This window comes from Nothoprocta perdicaria, unplaced genomic scaffold, assembly GCF_003342845.1.
Source record: "Nothoprocta perdicaria isolate Ctin4 unplaced genomic scaffold, notPer1 scaffold_74, whole genome shotgun sequence".
NCBI classification, from domain to species: domain Eukaryota; kingdom Metazoa; phylum Chordata; class Aves; order Tinamiformes; family Tinamidae; genus Nothoprocta; species Nothoprocta perdicaria.
Window position 1 is genome coordinate 3,349,481 of NW_020456021.1, and position 21,811 is coordinate 3,371,291.

At 38.7% G+C, this 21,811-nt stretch overlaps 2 protein-coding genes across 2 annotated transcripts in view; one reads left to right on the plus strand and one right to left on the minus strand.

Annotated features, from left to right (window-relative positions):
• The window catches only part of MYO6 (myosin VI), a 65,870-nt gene extending 55,125 nt beyond the window's left edge, over nt 1-10,745 (plus strand). The window contains 4 exon segments of the mRNA XM_026051251.1: nt 1,934-2,037; nt 2,574-2,705; nt 6,816-7,034; nt 8,356-10,745. Of these exon segments, the coding sequence (XP_025907036.1) occupies nt 1,934-2,037; nt 2,574-2,705; nt 6,816-7,034; nt 8,356-8,555 (655 nt within the window). The 3' untranslated portion in view covers nt 8,556-10,745.
• Nucleotides 10,746-19,345: 8,600 nt separating this feature from the next.
• IMPG1 (interphotoreceptor matrix proteoglycan 1) overlaps nt 19,346-21,811 on the minus strand; it is a 45,743-nt gene continuing 43,277 nt past the window's right edge. The window contains exon 15 of the mRNA XM_026051281.1: nt 19,346-19,560. Within this exon, the coding sequence (XP_025907066.1) occupies nt 19,346-19,560 (215 nt within the window). The remainder of the gene's footprint in view (nt 19,561-21,811) is intronic.

The window sequence follows — 21,811 nt, forward strand, 5'->3', positions numbered from 1 at the left end:
ATGGAAAGGCTAAGCCAGTCAAGTGGATTAACATTCTTAAAGATTACTCCTTTAACCAGAGATCATACGGYCTAGTTCAGCTCCTCCAAGTTCTGCGGACAACTCTTACAACAGTGGGAGTGTTGCTAAATAAGGAAAAGCCTTAGGATTTGTCAAATTAGGATTCCAGAAGGTTAGACATCAGGTAGCGGAAATTGCATTTAGCAGGAATCCTTCAATGTCCTACAGGCATGTTCTTTATAACACAATGTTAAAAAACATATATATATATATATATTTATATATACACACACACACACACACACACACACACACACATATATTTTTTATATATATATGAAATGAAGATATTCTCTCTCAAATGTGTTGTGTGTAGTACTCTGGGTAAGAATTCACTGTCACTGAGCTAGGTATTGGTTAAAAGGCAAAGAAGTTATTTTTGTCAGCCTTCTTGTGTACAATACATAACTGGAGGCTACATGTTAATTCAGAGTAGTAGCATGAGAATACCTAGTTAAACTGATGTTGCAATAAACAGTGAGATTCTATAGTGTTAATTACATTGGAGGAGCAGGTTCAGTTGCTGTTTGGAAGTGCTTTTTGTTCAGCAGATGGTTAGACAGATTTATTCCATGCAACTAGGATATGGTGGTGTGCATTTGCTGTATTATTTCTGCTTTCAGCACTGTTATATCCACCTAGGGACATTCTGCAGTAGAAAATGTGTTTGCATCCTGCCAATATAATCTCTTTTGAGAGACCTTTAAAATTTGTAACGTTTATAATCCATTGAATATCATTTTGTAAACTGTAAAAATGTTATAGTCTCACAAAGATATTACTGCARAAACATCATTTGACTGAAAAGAGCTGTTTTCTTCTGTCTCACATTCTGCTGGGTTTTTAATGTGGCCCATTGTAGCAAGTATTTTACTCCCCTGCTAAGGATCCTGTCTGTCCTGTGGAATAAATCCTCTCAGAGACTGAGAGCTAAGATAGTTTGTCTCCTGTCTTAGCCCTTTAACTCTTATCTAGTAACAAATGAAAGTATTTTTTGCCAAGGTTGTCTTTRTACACGTCCATGCAGTGTATATTTCTTATTGGACAACCTTATACACACTTTTAAAGAAAATCGATATTTTAGAAATAGTTTCCTACTTGTATTTGCAGTGGACAGTCTTGCATGTTGTTTATGTAATTAATGCCTTTTGCCTTTGGGAAATACTCTTCCTGGGTGGGGCACTTTATGTTTTTCTGCTTTCTTCAGAGGATGGTCTTTGTCTTTTAGTCTCTCTTTTTCCTCTACAGAATGGCTGCTGCTGTTCTCAGGCAGCTGCTGTAACACTGATTAGAATCAATTCATTTATTTTTCCCAAATGAGACTTCAAGGGGTACAGAATATTTCCCCTAGTGTTGGAACAAGGATTTGTTCTAATCCAGTTGTCAAACAGCAGAGGAAATACCTTTTTGCCCTCTTTGTATACTTTAGAAGCACTTTTTCCCCTCTTCTGTTTTTCTAATGGAACTGAAGATGTGTGTGGCTGCTTTTCATTACCGCTGTTGTGCATCTTGACTGTTAGCAAGAATAATACACCTCACCATGGGGTAGGGTAAACATGTAGAATAARAGTCCTTTTGAATTAACTGTTATGGAAAATTCCTTTAAATCTTGTGGCACCTGATCAGATTTTTCATAGAATAATTTTGGTCCTAAAAGATACTTCATTTTTTTCCTTAATCTTTTGAAAGTATTAAAAGTAATTTGGTACTTTGCCTTTGAATTCAGTCCTTCTGCTGCTGATTTTTTTTTGTTATAAGCATGCTACCATATATCTCATGGAATCTGTTCCTCCTATTGTAAAGTTTCTTGTTTTGTGCCTTCAAAAATATATATATATGTATATATTTATATCTGTTTTTTAAACAATTGTAGGGGTCCTTCAGTTCAAGCGACAAAAGCTGCTGCTGGTACTAAGAAGCATGATCTCAGTAAGTGGAAATATGCAGAGCTCCGTGATACAATCAATACATCCTGTGGTAAGTTTTCTTCCTATCTGGAAGAAATGCATATTGTAAAACAAAGTAGCTTCTATTTCTTAATGATATTGGTTCAATTTTTAGTGTATAAGTCTGCAAAGGCTTTACCTGAAGCTTGAATGTTCTGACAAGCTTCTTGCTGTCCTATTGTGCTGCCATCAAATCATAAGGAAGAAAAATTGTCACTTAAAGCATATATAAAATATTTTGTCTTGGATATTTACATTATTCTTTGAGTAATTTTCCAAATTTCTTAAATTGGGAAAMTAACAGTTATGATGTTAATTACATATCTTTATGCTTAATATAACATTAATASCTATTGATAAAAATCTGTGTTAGAAAGTGTTTAAGAAACTCCTCTTGGGAAATAGACTGAGCTTTTAGCAACCTGTGTATCAAAGGTATAGTTCACAAAATTTTAATTTCCTTGTGTTACATCTTGATCTAAAAGCACGTACCTATTGATGACAAGCATTTAAGAAGTTTATTTTCCAGTTTTTCTGACTGCTCCTTTCTGCCTCTTTCTGTGACAGACATTGAACTGCTGGCAGCTTGCAGAGAAGAGTTTCACAGGCGCTTGAAGGTTTATCACGCTTGGAAATCCAAGAACAAGAAGCGCAATGCAGAAACAGAACAGCGTGCCCCCAAATCAGTCACCGACTATGGTAAGGAGGGAGAATTTTGTGTTTATAATAACTTGGGGTAAAATATTCCAGATAAACATTTTTAGAATAAACTTCTTTCTCTTGTTATGTTGAAGAAAATTCTTGTTTGCTTAAACTACTTTTATATTCAATTGAAGTAAATATTTTGAAAYGGTTAGAACGTGATTCATCCAGGTACTTTTAGGGTCCAGCCGAACAAAAGCCTTAGTGAGATTTCCTTTCTCATGCTTTATCCTTTTTTAAGATACAATGTTATTCTAAGCAACTAATCATGTTAAGCATGTTCTAAGCTCTAAGCGTGTTATATTTCAGGTGACTTTTCCTTTTCTTAATTCTATAAGCATTGATATTGCAACTTCTGATTATGGGCTGGCAAATTTTGTGTGGTCCCTGCTTTTGTATTAGGCTGTGATTCTGCTCATTGCATTTTCAGAAGGGTTTTTACTGTGAGCTTATTGTAAGCTTTTATTGTGAGCTTCAAAATGGTGCACGAGTGAGAATGACTGATTGCCTTTCATATTCAACAAGGAGATGTAGGAGTTATTCCATTTAACACTGCTAGACCTGAAAATGAGGTGCCCTGTTTCTGTAGTAACMCTTGCAGGATGGGTTGTTGCCTTTCCTCTTTTTCCTAGTTCAGTGATCATCTGCTATAAAATGAATCTGAGAAATGAACAGAATTGCAGTGAACAGATGTAATGATACAGCTCAGTCTTCYGTGCTCTCTTCTGGACCACAACTCATGTGTTCCTGGCTGCAGAAGGGGAGGATGAAGAAGGGGAAGCCGAGGGAGGTTGCTCYCCTCATAGTCCTATCAGATTGGGCTTAGGCCACTGTCCTGGGACAACCAGGGCTGCTGATCCCAGGTCTCGCACTCACTCTCTCTATCAGTTGTTATACAGAAGCCTCTCCTTCCCCTTGCTGAGTGTACTCAGTTACCGGAGCATCACCTGAGAGCTGAGCTTTGGAGAAGGAACCTTTGGAGAAGGAGCTTTCCTACTCTTTTGTAGTGGGCTCCTGTAGAGCCTAAGCATGTAAAAGATCTTAGCAAAGGCAGGGTCCCTAAGGCCAGGCCAAGCAATGCGGCTTCAAAAGCTTAGAAAGCTGAGGACTGAAACYGTGGGAAGAGGCTTTTCAAGTGCCTCTGCAAAGTCATTTTTTGAATTTGAGCTCCTATGTTCCATACAGAGCCATGGGTTTAAAATATTCATGAACYATAAAACACTTTATTGGTAATGGGAAATGTTAAAGAATGTAACATTCTTGGAATTGTACAAATAACAGTTGCAATATCCATGTTTTCATGATACTTGGTTTAGAAAGCACAAACTTACAGCATTCTTTTCAGCATTTTTCTGCTGGATTTTTTTTTTGCATTTTCTTGAAACACGGCTCCATATTTCTGCAGGAAAGCTGGAACACTGCAGATGACAGGAATATAGTAACATACTGATAGTGACTTTTATAGACTATGATTAAYGTCAAAGAGAATTCTTTCTGTTGTGAGCAACTATACTACATAGGTATTATACTTCTGCATATTATAAACATCCTAGAAAATAGTGGGGGAAATATGTTTCAGGTAATGTGACTTCTTTCWTTCTTTTAACACTAATATATATATTTACAGCTTTCCATTGCTTAAAATCTTTTTTTTTTTTCTTTTCAATTTAAGAGCTAAGCACTGGCCTGTGTATGATTATTAGATTGGATAGATTTGATACTAATAAAGACTTGGAAATTAAAGTCTTTTATTTTCTAATAGAAATACCAGAATTTGAAAGTACTCTGTTAAATAGCTAGTAGATTGGGTGCAACAATCTAGTTGCTTGCTTGACAGGTGAGTTTTTTGTAGCAGGTCATGTGAATTATTGGATAGTCATTTGTAAAAATAAATCCTGACRGTACTAAAAGCAGTTGGGAATCTATGGAAGATGAGAAAGGAGACGTTTTATTCATGTCAGCAGAAAATGAATTCAGGTAATTAGCTCAACAGCCTCATTTCATTTTTTAACTAGAAATTCAATTTGTCTGTGATCAGCGTTGGTGAAAACCATTGAGGCGATGACTGAAATAGGATCAGTGCTTTTATATTTTATTCAACTTGTGATATTTGTTTACAGATTTTGCATCATTTTTGAACAACTCAAGTAAGTTGGGAAATGGCTTTTAAGCCATGGCTTCTTAAGCTAACTTTAAAGAATAGGAACACTCAACAGCTCTGTACTAACTTCATTTATCCATTGTTTTGCTACATATATACATAAAAACTAAATTGTTAAAATAGAATGCTGTATTACTATTTTAATTATATATTCAACTGATGGTATTTACATGTTACTCTAATGTATTTTACTGTGTATTTACTGGATAGAGATCCTATCCATCTGGGCAGTCATGGGAAGGGAGAATGATATAACCTGAGAGAATGATATGAGGTTATTTAAGGAGAAAAAGCCATCTTTCTCCCTCACCCCAATTAAATGCTCTTCTAATTCTAACTACACAAGCTTATTTGGTGTAGCAAAACTCTGGGATCAACTTAACAGCTATTTTCCTAGCACACAGACTAATGTTCAGGTGAAGGTTTCTTTCTGAATAACAAAATTAGCASCGAGAAGTAGCGGCTCCATTGGCTGCTTAGTGCTCCCAGCTTCTAGATTTCCTCCCAAGTGTAGTTGCATAAGAGTAGAAATGGGTCTTAGCAATTGCCAGGGCAGTGCAAAAARTTTTTGCTAGTATTAAAGCATTGCTGTGTTAGATGTTCAGTTTGCAGAAATAGAATTAATTTCTGCAATTATAGTTTATGTCTCCATAAAATCTTTATGTATCAGTTTCATATGAAACATGTTCTCAGAGCTGCTGAACAAAAGCAGTATTCACATAGAAAAATCTGTTTTGTTCTTCAGCCTTATATTTACGTGGACATGAAAGAAAGTTTGAGTGTATAATGTATCTATTTTTAATATACCACTTTTCAGCTCTAGAAATTTGCTTTTTCCTGAATGTGAATAAAAACAATTTCAAAGGACACTTGTAGTCTATTAATCTTATTCGTAAATGTAAAAACACATTATTAAAAGTGATTGTCATTTTTCATTTTATTAATTTTAACTCTTTGTTTTGTTACTTAATAGACAACTGACAAAAAGGAAATAATTTTCTTACCCTCACTATAATGCACTGAACTACTAATACTGCTGGTATAAACCACTAAAATGAGATTTCTTTGAAAAGCTTTTGCAGGAGGCAAGTCTTTAAGGAAACAATCTCAGTCCAAAGCATTTTCTATTCAAAATTGATTCCAATGCCATGTTTGCAGCTAAGGTTGATGGTTTGATGAGCTAACCAAGRCAGAGTTATTTGCTTTTCTTCATCAAGAAGTGTCTCTCATCTCTACATAGTTTGAAATAAATCTGTGGGACTCTGTGACAGTCCAGAAATGCTTATGGGAAATGTTCTACCAAAAAYAGATATGAAGGGCTTGGTGGTCTCCTGTAGAGGTTTGGTCAGTGGATCTTAATGTCTGAAATAAACGCATTTAAATAAAGAAGAGAACAGCCAGAATGTAGCACATAGAAATCAAGACAGAAGGTTAATTTTGATTGTTGTTTTGTTGTAAGCAGGATATGTTAACATTTCTATTAGCAGTTTAGCTAGTAACATRATTGTGTTGACTGTCAAAAAAATCTGTTTTTAAAGGCTTTGCTTTTTGTTTTATTTTCTATCTAAAACTGGTTCTTTGCGCAGTGCCCTTGTTTCACAAAGAAATAGACTGAACTAGACCAATTATTGATTAATATTTCTGTYTGGTAAGGGGTTAAATGTAGAAAGTTATGCCTTAAATCTGGCTTTAAAGCAGAATGAGATATTTATTCACCCTGTTTCAYCTCAGTGAACTTGGGACCAGGGAGCAGCCTGGTATTCCAGGTAGGAACAGCAGTTCAACGTGAGCATTTTTCAGCAGCATCGTAGTTGTAGTGATTAGAAGAAGGCTCATTCAGTGAGCCTGGGATGCTTTGAGACTTTTGGATAACTTTGCACTCTGGGAGAGTTGTACTTTGCTGATGAATTAAGCACCTTTCTGTTGTTTGCTCTTTGGTGTAACAGCTCAACAGAACCCAGCAGCCCAGCTCCCGGCGAGGCAGCAGGAGATGGAAGCTAACCGGCAGCAGCGGTATTTCCGCATCCCCTTCATCCGCCCCATGGACCAGTACAAGGATCCCCAGAACAAGAAGAAGGGCTGGTGGTACGCGCACTTTGACGGGCCCTGGATTGCCCGCCAGATGGAACTGCACCCGGACAAGGCCCCCATTCTCCTTGTAGCTGGTTGGTATTGAAAGCAGGTTTCAAATGCTGGGCATGTTAACACGTTTTAAAAGGAGGACAAGGATCCAAGTTCCCCAAGTCGTATCTTGGTTGGTTTTAACCAAGCATTTAACTCAGCATTTTTCAGCTTTTTTCTTTCAATGACAGAAAGTGGTAATTTGGGACTGGCGTGGGTGGTGGCTAAATGGTGGTAAGACCCTTTGGAGGTGTAACAGGTCACGAGTGTTGTACTTTGCATGTACTTTGACACTTCCTGCTTTGATTTCCTGGATTAAAGTTAGGTGAGGGTTGTTTGATCATTAACCATCCTCAGGTTATGCACTGAGTTGGAGACAGCGTGAAGATAAAAAGTGGTTATAAACTTCTTTCGGGAAACTTTTACTCCATAAACTTCTTTTGGGAAACTGTTACTCCTCTGTGCATTAGAAATTTTGTCTGTCTGAAAGATGGTGCTAATAATCACCGTAGTGATCACCAGTGCTGCTTTTACRCCATTTATGCTGTCAGGTATAGGAGAATGGCTTGTTAATCTCAAGTATTTAAAATAAAAGCTAAATGTATGAGTGGATGATAGTGAAAGATCTGGTGTTGCAAAACATCTGCACTTGTCTGCAAGATAATTGAAGGAGGAAGAAAAAATGGAAAAACTTTCTGCTTACAGTTTTTGTTTTTAACCTAACGGAAAAAAAAAGGCTACAAACTGTTAGAATGGTCACAGAACAATGCTGTAACCACAGAAGTGCCCCATCTTTCTACTAATTATTTTTAATAGAAGCACCTGCACCATAAGCAGAAGTAGGGCTTCGTTGCTATCCTGAGTGCCCCATTCAGTGCAAATGAGAGGACTGTGCACTCCTCTCATCGGACTCCACAGGGGCTGCATTGAGTGTGTTTGGCACAGGGGTCTGACGGGTTCAGATGCTGGCAATAGGATCAAAGGTCTAATTTTGTGGACTTTTTGCTGTGCCTAAATTCAGTGCTAATTACAACAGTTCAGTAGCATATTTAAAGGAAATGTAGTGAATTTCAAGAGAATGTCTCAGGACAGAGATTTTTGGCATCTCTCTTTTACTCCCTTTTCTTTGTTTTTTAAGCAGTTTGGCCAGATGAAATCGTGTTAGTTTATTCTGAAAACATCTGTTACGATGTTGCTCTGTGTAAAAACCCATCTGAGGCCTGTTTTTCTCATAAGCTCTAAAATCTGCTGACAAACTACAGCTTGAGAGAGGAAACAAACTGAGGATCTAATCTTTGTTAAGGGAATGTTTAAATAACATAACAGCCTCACGTGCCTTTTGTTTTTGTTCCGTAACTGTTCCAGGTAAGGACGATATCGAGATGTGCGAGCTTAACCTTGAAGAGACTGGCTTAACGCGCAAGCGAGGGGCTGAAATTTTGCCGAGGCAGTTTGAAGAGATCTGGGAGCGCTGCGGGGGCATCCAGTACCTGCAGAAGGCCATCGAGAGCAGGCAGGCTCGTCCCACCTACGCCACTGCCATGCTGCAGAACCTCCTGAAATAGGCGCCGCCGGGCCGGCCCCCTCGCCCGCCACACAAAGGGAAGAGCCGCCCTGCGCTCCGTATTCGGGCTAGACGTGCTTACCATAAAGTGAACAGGTTTTCTAAATCATGTGGATTGATCATTTGTACTTTCTGAGGTTTCATTTGTGTAGTGAGCTTACTAGCTACGTGGCTCTTGCAGAAGTTTCGGTCATTGCAGTTTGTTGTATTCTGTTTAGAAGTTGCGTTGTCTTCACAAGTTTCTGTCGTGGCTCTTCACGTGCTGTACCTGGGGCACGTGGTGCAGAGAACTGCATTGCAACCACCTCTTTGCAAAATCCCTCTTTAACACACTGACTATCTGGCTTTAAGTGGTGGCCTAGTAAAGAGGATATGTTGGAATTGTGAGGCCTTAGCTTTGACTTCTGTTCCTGAGAAGTTGGAGTATACTTTTTTTTTATGATCTGAGACATTTTATGTCCTGATTTGAAAACTGTTTCGTGTCTGTATTTACTGACTTTTTCAGAAACTGATGGGAAATCCTCTTAGACTCATGAATTCCTGCTTAAATGCATCCTCTGTCTTGGCTAAAGAGAAATGTTTTTCTGTACATTCTGGGAAGAGTGTTGATACATGTCAATACATATAATATTGGAGGTACTCAAAGAATGTACTGCTCACTAGGGCTTATACCACTTTTCTCTTAGGGATTTTTATTTTTAAGTACAGATTTCCACTAGATTTTTTTTTTTTTGGACCAAATCTCCATTAGGAATTCTCAGATGTTTCATTTATCCAGGTAGTGTAATTTAAATATATTATGCAAAATTGTCCAAGGTTTATAGCTGGAGGCATGTAAGATTAAGGATAGCATAAGGGAAGTATGTTTAATTTTTTGGTGGTAGYGTAAGAACTGAACGTTGAGGTCTGAGCCTCAACCATCCTTTTTATTTTAATTCTAATGAGATGCACAAAGTCTGCAACTTCTCTTAGAGTGTGTAAAAATCCAGCCAATAACGTAATGCACCACCTAAATGCTCTGTGCTGATTGAAGTAGCTACAGTTTTAGTATACTGGAATTCCGTAGTGATTCAGACACTGATCTTTACCTAATATCTTCTGTCAGGTTTCATAGTTTGTAAGTTTCCTTATTTATCAGTAAGAGTTTTTGTGGACAGGAATTATTAATTTCATACAGTTATTAAGAATCATTCACTTACATGGGTCTTTCACCATGATGGCCATATTTCAACAAATGAAATGTGATAGTTATAATCTTTCCAGTAAGATTGAACTATAAAATAAGTAGCTTGATGTCCAATTAAATATTCAACCCGATTGAAAAATGAGGTTTGGTTCTACAGAGTTACGAAGTTTGTTGGCACTAACTCATTTCCTCTCAGTTTGAAACGTTTTGGAAACTCTAGTCTTTGAATGCATACATAGACTTTATTATTAATTTTCCAGAGGTGACAGTTCTGTAGCACAGTCAGAGGAAGCTGTTGATGCTCGTGTTCTTGCTGACCTTAGATCGTGCCTGCATGCCACAGTCTGCCTGTTGTTCAAGTTGCACTCCTWTATATATATTATATGTATGTGTATAAATTACTTCATATATATGAAGACAATTGAGTAATGCACTAACTCTGTATCCAGGGAGTTGTGGCTTTCCTGAACTGTGTGTTTGCAAAGTGGGTCTCGCTGTGTAGCCAGTACTTGCAACCCARCAGAGACATCTTCCCTATAACCCACGCACGCTCCTCACTGAGGCACTGGTGTTTGGCTGCGAGGGGAGGGATGTGGCATCTGGCTGCTGCACGGACCTGTGCGATGTTGTGTGGGGTTAAAGGTGCTACGTGAGTAGCTTCATCCCTGCTTCGTGCTACCGAGTTGGAAACCAAGTCTTGGAACTTCTGGTCTTTCTSTGTAAATTCTTTTTTTTTAAATATCGGCACTGCAAGAAACTATGGCCATGAATGTTGGGCACAAGGAAGAATCTTGAGCACTGAACTGATAGGGCTGAGGAGCTTCACCCYGTTTGTGTTTATCTGCATGGAGGGTCTTGTCTTGCTGTGTTCACTGCAGTACAGTCTCTTGTGTGCACCTGGGGGGAACCTACAAAAGAAGTCCAGTCTGTTGCACTGAGCATGTCAGTATTTCCTTGACGCAGACTGTTTCTTCATAGTAAGTTACCAGCAGGTAGACGTCAAGAGGCAATTTTRTTTTACAGAATGGTGTATATAAGTCTTGAGGGGTAACTTAAGTGACTGGCAACTACGGTGTTATCCGGAAAATAGGTTTGACAGTGAAATAGTGGGAGAGGAACCTGGTAGCTACCTATTGGGATGGGAGCTGGTCCCCACGGCCGCCGCAGTGGCAGCGTGAGCAAGACGAGCAGAAGCTTCTTTCCAAAAACAGGGGTGTTGAGGTTTGTGCAGCAGCAGGCATTTATTCCAGTCCTTTAAAAGCAGCCTCTTTTCCTGGTGTTGCTGCCAGCTGATCTTTTTGTGCAATATAGTTAATTTTCAGTCCATTTCAGAATTATATTTTCATGTGAGGCAGTAGTCAGCTGCCTAGAGTCTCCATTACCCTTTGTGCTGCCTCAGGTAGGGTGATGCTGGGGGTTGAGCTTGAAAAAATACAGTAGGTTTATCATGTTCTATAATGCCCTTTTGAGCTACACTTGTAGAGAGCATTTTAGTTTTAAAGTACAACGATGAGGTAAATATCTTGTTTTGGTTCTGTGTGTTTGGTTTCTAAAAGCAACATTTCCTCCCACTTCTGAAGTGAAGCTCTCCATGGTAGCTGCTACGTTCTTCTGCCTAAAACACTCCAGAAAACAAGAGAATCACGGGGTGGGGTTACATTCCTGAGTTGATAACCTAAGAATATAAATAYTCTGAAGAATGTTACTTCAAAGACCATAAGGTCATTAAATACGTGTCTTTCATCCWCTGATGAGATTGTATTTCTTTTCTAATTAAATCCATTTTTTCCAACATTTTTAAAGTATTTAAATGACCTCCTAATGTACTGAAAAATTAAAAAAAAAGGCAATAAATAAATACATTCCATGTTGAAATCTCTCCTGCTTTTCTCTGTGCAGTTTGTCTTTAAGGATTGAAGGTGTTGTAAGTAAGAGTTTATTAAATGATGGGAAGGAAATGTTTGCATGGCCTTTTTCTCAGGTGGCTATGGTAATTAAAGCTGCTCTAGGCCAAAATTTTAACTTCAGTGTCTCTCTGAAGCAGCATTCTGTTATTAAGAATTTCTAAAATTGTTACCTTAGTCTCATATCAGTTTTTTTTTTTTAATTCTTTTTATTTTCACTATCACCATGAGACTTTTTTGCTGTCCAGATTATTATTTACTAGGCTGTTATTGCTTCTTTCATTTGGGATTTATGACAGTGTRGCTAGGAAGCTACTTAGGATCCTTAGAGCTTATAAGGTGCAAGAAATGTTTTTTTTCTTCAAAAAATATTCTAGTCATGAAACTTTACTATTTCAAGGTGCAAATCAGAGTGATGTCTTTCAAATTTCAGATGATTAAAGAAATTCAGGTTTTGATACCTACTGACTACAGTTCTCCATCATTTTCTTTATGCTCTTTATTTCCACCAACTTTTAGTGTTTTTTTAGCGTGAGATTAAATAACAACTCAATAACCTGTGAAATTTTCAAGTAAATAGTTTTATTATATTTTATTGAAATACAAAAGGCTTACATCCAGCAAATATATTTGGTAATTAATAGTTGGGCATGATAAATAGTCATGAATAATCATCATTAAAATACACATTTAAAAATTACCTTTTTTACCTGACTAATGCCATCTGGTATTAATTAGAATACACTAAGCACATACAGAATATACAGTTGTAAGGGAAATGAGAGAATGCTTTCAGCATTCCCGACTTACACGAGCTAATGTTTGTTGGCAGGGAGGACTCAGTGCTCTGCAAGAAGTAATTTTAAAGAGAGGCTCTACTCTGAAGTGTTACTAGGTAAGACTGCATCTGCAGTTTCTGGGTTTTTTTTTTTCTTTTTTTCATATTTCTTAGTTAAATATATCAAAAATATTTTAGCTGTGGAACTTCAGCCTTGGTTTCGTGGTGAATTGCGTTCACTTGTGCACACCCACCCGTTCTGTTGGTTCTGCGTGCAAAACTGTCAGTGCAGTTGCCTGTCTGGGATTGAGAAGCAGCTCTGCTGAGGGGTAGGTAAGATGGTAAAGCAGAGTTCAGCCTCTCCTGTGCTATTTGTGCAGGTCTAGCTGTTAAAATTGACAAGTTGAAATTGCAAATGCAATCTCTGGAACTGCAAATGCAGGTGTTGGAGCTGCAAATACAAGCACTGCTCTGCAGCAAGCGGCAGCCGGAGGTGACGCAGCCCCCAGGCCACACACACAGGAAAGAGACTCGAGCAGCAGAAACGCTTAAATCTGCATCCACTGAGCAACTGCTAAGCCTATGAAGTGCTTAACGGCCACCGATTGCCTGCTGGGATTTCTTCTACAAAAAAAAAAACAAATAGTAACCTCTCTAATTTCTTGGTGTGTATGCTGAGTTTTAGGCGTGCGTGCTGTGTGTGAATATGTAATCAACTTGCTGCTGGGAGGGTGGCTGGGCATACAAATCTCTTACSTTTAAATGAACAAAATTGCAGATGTTTTGCCTTTGTAAGAAGTGTGAAGTCTTGGGCTAAGAGTGTTTATCACCTGAACTTAAGCAGTGAAGTGTGTGTGTGTGTAGAGGGGGAGAGTGTGTATGAGTGTATATAAATATATGCATATATATATGTATGTACACGTGCGCACRCACAAGCACAATGTTAACAGGAAATTAACAGTGATGTTCAGAGAAGCCATTTGAACAACCTACACGTTCACTCACACACTCGCTAAAACCCCAGCCAGTTTGGGATTTGTACGTTTTGTGATGGGAGTTTCGTGAGGTGAGAATGAATGAGGCCTGTTTGGTCAATTAACAATGGCCCTTGCTAATGACAGCTCTTGTTTCAATGCTTACCGCTTGCACTGCCCCAGTGTGAGTGTAGCTGTTAATGAAATGGTGTAGAACTGCCTTAGAGTTTCAGCTACGCCGTTACCAGACTGTTTGTGACTTACAATATTGCAGAGTGTCTCTTGTCAGCAAGATCTGTTTCTAGCACTAGACTCTTAAATAAAAATACAAGTAAGATATATAAGCTCTGTATGCTTAATGCATGCATCTTGACATTGGTGATTGATAACTGGAAAATTTTAAACATGGCCAATTAAGTGTAGTTTTCCTTTAATGAAACAATGTGTTTCATATAGATTGAGTTTTCTCTCTAAAATTGTGAATCTGTAGTAATCCTTGAATTTTCTCATGCGTAATGTAACCTGAAGGTCCCGTCTTGAATAATGCAGGCATCCTTTTTATGAACACCTGGAAGAGAAACTCTCATAAGACATTTAAAAAGCATTTTTGCATTTTAAAACGTATTACTTATCTGCTGTTAATAGGCACGATCTCGCTAAAATCTGTTCGACTAATTTCCAGTTCATTCTAAGGAAAATCGAGTTCATCCTACTCTTGAGGCTATTTTACATACCTATTTTTACACAAGTCATTGAGTTTACAGCACAATTATTTTTCCTGTCTGGTACAAGTGCTGTATTTTGCCAAGTATCACACATTTCATCATAATTTGAAGGGCATATTTTTGCCCATAAAGTAATTAGTAAAAATACAGAAACACAATGGTACTGCAGCATGCATATTTTTAAACTTGTTGTCTTCTCCAGTCACTTTTACATATTCCCCTCTGGAACTCTCATTCATGTTGTCTTTCCCCTGTGACTGTATCTGAAACTCTGATACTAATGGGATGGATGTTCCTTGTTGAACCTTGCCAAATAAGGCCTTGGTAAAGAAGTCTGTTCACTCTAAATGCCATTTGTGAGTGTGAACAGGTAACGCACAAAATAGCATCCAGTCGATGGACTGAAAAAATAAATTTTCCAGACAACTTGTCCTAAAATGCTTGCACCTGAGCATGGTCTGTTTTAATTTTTCAGCACCCCAGTCTCTGAACAGTGGTTCTACAGCACAGTCACTCAGGGGACAGTGGTGGTAAAACAGCTTTTTTTTTTTTTTTTTTTTTTTTTTTAATACCCTTTCTCTCCTGGTAAGTGCTGCATTTTGCATAAACTCGAAAGAGCGTAAGGGATGTGTGTAGGTGACTGGAGCACCAGAGAACCAGACCTATAGGATCATCCGTAGGGAAGTCGGGCTTGCCTGGTTTTTGCCTTCCCACATGATGTGGGTTTTTTGCTTTCTGTCTCAGTCAGAATCTGCTTGAACGTGTGAATTCTAATTGTCACATTTTGCTTTGGCTCAAAGAGAGAGAGACTCCCATGATTGTTTTATTCTCCCCATTACATGCTACTTGCTGAGCAAGATACAAAATGGTCCCAGAGGGACCATTTCGACTGAGCTCACAGAGAAGGAAGAGTGAGTTCTGCTCATGGACGTGGAAGATGCTTCCTGTTAATCCTGGTATGACTGGGTATGATCTTTTTTCTGTTTGTTTTCTGAGAACTAACTGGGAATCTATGTAGTGGCCCTATAACTGAAATGGAAGCATTTTTCACGTTTTGGAAGGGGTATAAAGTTCTTTTAGTTTCTACTGGGATTCAATGTTTATTTTCATATATTATTTTATAAAATTAGAATTTTACCTACCTTTTAGGACACCTTGACTACAGTAAGGTGTTATTTACACATTGGAAAAGAAAATCAAGATCATTTAAAGATCTAGGCTGAGACTTTCAACTTGGTTTTAAGAGCTTTAGACATCCAACTCCTGAAAATTCAATGCCATAACAATCCCACCCCCAGGGAAGCTTTCCTGACTATGAATTGAAACTGTTGCTCTTAGTTTCAGTATTTCCTCAACAAGATCTTGTGAAGGGGTCTGTCAACGTACTTTGGGCATCTAATATGGCCCAGATTGCGACAACACAGTTTCCTACCACAGCTGTTGTGCTAAATAATTTTTATGCTAAGGTATTTAGTGCTTTAGAAAGTAGTAATTTAAACTAGTTCCACTGGTATAAAAGTGAAGGTTTATTGGGAGAGAAGCTAGTTCAGTCTCAAGCCCTTCCGACCAGCTCGTCCTTGCTGACCTGTAAATCTCTTCATCGTGTTCCCGGTCCCCGTCTTTTCACCAGAGCCTGAACTCCCACCTGGAGCACCCCAAGAGACCAGATCCCGGCAGGAATCCCCTGGGTCAAGATCAGCGCAAATAAATTGCTCTCTATGCTGTGAATTACCTGCTTCCTTACTTGCCTAAGCAGGGCTGTGCCAGCTGCAGCCAGTATAATAGCCCCATATCCTGTCTCCCGGGATCTGTACCGAGAAGTGGGCAGGCATGTAGGGATATGGGATAACAGCTCTAGGAAACTCTTCTTGTTCTAGCCTGGTTGTGACTCAGGACAAGGCAGAGAGCAAGAGAAAAGCTTTTTGTCCAGCTTCTAGGGAGCTCAAACAGAGCACAGCTAAGGCAGGTTTGCAATTCAAGAGAAATTCTTGACTCGGGTTTTCTCCCTCTTTCCCTCCCACCTTCCCCCCAACAGAAAGAAAAGTCTAAGAGTCCCATACTTGAGACAATATGTTTAAGGTGTCAGCATTATACAATATTCTCCTCAAACTGGAATTCSTACTTGTTTGAATACTATGTAGCTTAAGCAGAGCTGCTTCTTTTTAAATGATCCGTTATTACAAATAAAACTTACCCTTTGATTTTCTTTTTAAGTTTCAATTTCATTATTTCAGATATGAATATGATGAATACTAATTATGTGAATATGATTATGGCAGAACAAAACTCTGCATAAATGCCCTTCATAACAGATAATCGCTGTCACAGCAACCACCTAAACAAAAGTGACCTTCAGCAGAGGAAAGAAAACAAATTCGCACCCCACTTTTTTTTTTTTTCAGTTGTGAATGGAGTTTGGAGGTAGCCCAACGAGGCTTCCTGGTAGTAGCTGTAAATAGGAAACTCAACAGAACTTGAATGTCCTTGAAAAYAGCGACAAACCTTGTTTATGTCTGTCTGATGCTCAAATTGCAGAATTTCAGAATTTCAGCGTGTTACTCTTGTCTCTGTAAACTGGTCTGGTGACCTGCAACAGTCAAAAATGCACAAAGTTAATTATTTCACAAAATCAGCAACACCGCACTTCCAGGTTGGCCCCCAAGCCATGCAGAAGAGCTGTAACAAAGGCAGGTCTACAATTCTGTTAGGCAACCCACACAGCAGTAACTGTAAAAAGTAAACATATGAGTTAGTATTTTTAGTTCTAAGATTGCCAAGCAAGAGGTTAAGTCAAATTTGTTTTAGTTGTGAAGTTAGTAAATGGAAATGGACCTCTTATTTGAGGTGGGGCTGTTTGCTGAGGGGAAAGGAAAGGATGTGCATGCATTTTACCTTCACACTGAATTGTGTTTTCAAATGTGTATAATGCTCCTTGATCAGTGATCTCTGAAGAACTGACACGAGCACTTACGCTACAAGCCGTGTGAGAAAAGCTAGTTATGGGTTCATCGTGTTCAAAAGCAGGATTAATTCTTACAGCGTTTTCTGTATTGCAGCTGTTGAAGGTAGGACTTCTACAATGCAGAACATTTTTGTATACGTAAGACTTTGAATTATAAAGAAAAAAAGGAAAATTTCAAAGTGTGAAGAAAAAGATCATGATCAGCTTACTCCAAATTAGAGTTTCTTTTGCATTTTCTTCTTAACTTAAAAATTAAAGTGATGAAAATAAAAAGAAGGCTTAGTAAGCCAAAAATGACAGGTTTGAAAATGAAGGGCTGTGTGGGTTCTGGAGCAAATTTTGCACAGCGCTCTCCTTGGTAAAGCTTGTGTCTGCGTACGGGACATCTAAAATAGGGAGAGGAAGAGAGAAATATACAGAACTTCAGGGCAGAAAATACAGAGCACCTCCACTGAAAATAAAGGAAAATCTGTAATTAAATATAAGCATGGTATGATAAAAGACACAAAATATTCTTAGATTCATATATGTTGCTGTTAATAACAAGGCCCTAATATATTCTTTCTCCACCTCCAAATTTTAAGCAAACCAGGCATCCGGAACAACTTTGGCAAGTTCCTCTCCCTGTAATGAAACAGTGTTTGTGTAGTAGCACCCTGGAAGTTCAGAGGTGCCYTGGATTGCTCCGTAAATGTGATGTCTTTGCCACTTGTTCTGTTTCTGTTCAACTAGAGAAGCAAGATCTAAAATACGAGTTTTGCTCAGAGGAGCTTCCCTTATGGCAAGGGAGAAGTCTGCCCTACTAGGTGTGAGAACACAGGGTTTCAAGTTTAGTGAGGGAGAATCCTAGTGTGGTTCTGAGTAATCTACAGGCAAAACAAATACTTGACTAAAGCAAATGCTTCCACTGCAGGTTGTAATTTAGTTATGTGCAGATTGCGCAAGTTTGCACAAGTTGTCAGGTTGAAACTGATGCTAAATTATTACAATCTGGTATAAGTATTTTATTATTTAATCTGGTATAAGTATTTTATTATTTAATCTGGTATTAGCAGTTTATTATTTAAAATACTTTTACCTCTACTATGTCTGTGTCCTGCCTGTAAGATGAACCATTCTACAGATGCATTCAGGACCTGCCAGAGGATGGTTTGGCAATTACATTATCTAAGCCAGGGATCTCCGAAATGGAAAGATTTTTTTCTTAGTGTGTTTAATTTGGAACAGCAGTCTATAACCTTTGAAGTTTTTAACGGGCCCCCTTTAGATCATAGACTCATTACTAGTAAAATGGACTATTGCTGCACCACCGTGACTCTGAAAATCAGGAATTCAACAGTAACTTCAGCAAATAACATCTTCCAGTATCTTTTCTGTTTTGCCCACTGCAGAAAATAATTTGTTAGAGTGAAACTACCATACGCAGAATTTGTTCAGTAGTCATCTTGTTTGAAATTAATTCTGAATACTTTAAAAGATATATCATTAATCTACGAATACTGGTATTAAAAGAGAATGAGCAAATACAGAGATTATTTAACTTGTCACTCGGGCAGCCTGTAGTACAGAGCTCCACGTTGGCTCTGCATGGTCTGGTCTTAAAGTGAGACGACTCTTGATGTTTTTGCAGGAGAATCAATGTGTTCAGGTATTATAGCAGCACTTTATACTGGCTTAATGTCACTCCTCATAAAAGCCCTTCTGGGATCTGTTTGCAGTTGGGAGCAGCTGCTAATCCTTAGTGCTTTCCTGAAAAGCTCCAACCCTGCAAGCAGTCTCAGCCTTCACGTGCTTTACTGGCTGGCCTGGAGTGAGAACACAGTGATGTTCATAGCTAGGTTTAAAAGAATATAGATTTCCTTTTTTGCTTAACTCAAAAAAGCTTAATTTCTTAAAATTATACTATTCAATCAATAGCAAAAATGTGAAGATGTTATAATTTTATTTTTCCAAGAAGTACCTGGGACTCTGAAAGGAACGCATGATTTCATACTTGTCATCTCTGCTGGTGACACTCAGTTTCTAACTAATGAATCCTCTCTAATGAATCTCAATAAATAATTAGATCACAATGATCTAGAAATATTAATTGACCAAAATTGCTTTATCCATAATGAATCTATTTGTGTTGAGACAGGGCATAACCAAGTAGCCTGGAGTGTCTGATTCCAGACTTGGTTTGTTAGCAGGTAGTTTATGCTGCTTAGAAGTGCACGCTCAGCACCGCTTCTTCACCCGCCAGCCTGCGTTCACGTCACCGAGTTACCTGCAGACAGCTCCTGTTCCTGGGACCAGCTCGCACTTGCCTCCGTTGACGCAGAGCTGCGGCTCCATCTCGCAGAGGCTCYGGCAGGGCAGCCCGTCCCGGCTCGCGTAGCCCGGCTTGCACAGGCAGTCGGCCTCCTTGCTCCACTCGTTGGTTACGCACTCGGAAAACTCGTCACAGGCCATGAACTTGCACGGGTCTGCCTGGTCAGCTGGAAAGGACGGGCAGGGTTAATGCCATTAACGCCCTGTGGATGCTCTGCCCCGAAGCGTTTGGCAGGGTTTGTGTGGCTAGAGAGAATAACACCAACTACCAACCTGCTACTTGTGCACGCAGACAGGGACAGCAAGCTGGTAATACAGCAAAAAAAGGGTACGTTTTTCTTTCCCCAGATGGCACAGGAGATACGAGAGCTAAAACTTTTGTGGTTTTCTTTCTGTCTCATTGACAAGGACTTCCACTTTTGGATATTTTTAATCCATTTTCACTATGAAGTGCTAGCTTTATAATACTTATAGCACTATGCTACCCTCTTACATGTAAGTAAGAAATGCAGCTCTTGCTGCAATCACCTTAATCTAATTTAGAATGTGTCCAAGAGAGGAAATTAGATTATTCTGTATTGCACAATATTGTGAGAACTGCAACCTAGAAATACTGGCATCAGCTCCAAAAAATACTCTTTTTTTTTGGACGTGATCTGGKAGCATTGGGAGAACTTGCAGATTTTATTTATTTGATGTTTTTATTAGTAAGGGATTTACAGCTTGTTAGTAAGAGATTTACTGTAGTAAGAGACTTACTGCTCTAAGTCTTTTACCCTTTTCTGATTCATACTCTCTGTGAAAATGAAGCTGCTGATGTTCAGAGTAGGGCTGAAGCCAGAGACAGCCTGAAGTCCTACCCTTCCCTGTCAGACAAGGCTAATTCTCCCTTCCCACACCCCTACTTCTTACTAGTAACGAAGGAATGACCCAACTGGAGTCATCTTAGCCCAGCTGCCAGCCCAGCCTACCTGCYGAAAAGGTGGAAAAAGTAATAGGAGGAGACTGTGCGGGGTTAAAATTTCTCTTTAAGAGTCATACTGGGTATTGCAGCTAGTATCTATATATCTGTGGGTGAGAATTCTTTTCCAGGGCTATTTCAGGGACTAAGATACTCAGTTATATTAATTTCTGTGAAAAATGAGCAGCACATCCTTTATAGCAGTGCTGGAAATCTCAAGCATGCATTAGGATATGCTAAACTGCTGGAAATTAATCCAGCTGAGCTGTTCATTAGAACTCCTCTATAATTCTATAGCTAGTTGCTTTTTTTTCTTTTGAATTTAAGACTAGTGGAAGCAATTTGAATATTCTTGCCMTCTCTTTGCTCTATGCCCTCTGCATGTTAATTTGAGATCTATTTTGCTCCTGGATTATAAATGGATTTACAAATAAACCTTAAAACAATAACTGGGCATTGCTGAATTACATTAAGTTATGAGATAACTTTATTGCCAGGCAAGCCTTTGCCTATATATATATAWAAAAAGATAATTATTCTATGCCTCATTCTGGTCATCGAAATTGCTGATGAGGAACTACAAAATGTAGTTTTGAAAGGAACAAAAATAGGTGGCAAATCAAAAGAGGAAGTTGTTGCTACACATCCCTTGCTTATCCCACAGAAAAATGATGAACACAAGACTTGGTACAATGGATTAAAATATTAACAGCAACATTCACTGCATGTCTGCTGTAATTCTCTCCCCGGTTTCCATGGTCATGGTTTAACTTCATACTGGTGGAAGCAGCAGCGCTGTGATGCTGCTACCTGAGAAAAACGGGCTCCAGGTGCGCGCGTTACCCACGGCTGCTTGCGACAGCTCTGCTGCCCTCGGAAGCGAGAGGTATCGGGGGGTTCCTTGTGACAAGCAGTGATGGGCATCAACATTTTGCTGAGTTAAAGCCTCATTTTCTCTGTGATAGTGTTTCACTTTTCTTAATGCAGTTGCAGGATGCATGCCTGCCATACTTGACACCTTTCCTGTGATTTCACTTTCTTTGAATTAAGAAAAAAAACACGTGCAGATATTTTTTAAATCCTGCTGCGCTATTTGCAACCAGCCCCTTGCAGCCACTGCTTATAAAAGACTGGGTCTTGCAATAACTTTCGCCTTGCCTGGAGTGTCCTACCATGGTAAAACTTTGTTACCACTAGATGGCTCTTATCTTCACAATAAACAGGGATTTGTTTGAATTACATTAATTAGGTTTTTTTTTTCTTTTTTTTTTCCCTTTTTTTCCCCCCACCTATATGGAAAAATGGTAGGATTCTATTTTTTTTTTTAATACTTTGACATTTTACTACTGTTCATGAAAGTTGAAAACTATATGTGAGAACAGTCTCATGTAAATTCATTGCAATATCTCCTTCTTGAATTAAAGCTGAAATACCACATCAATAAAGCAGTAGATATG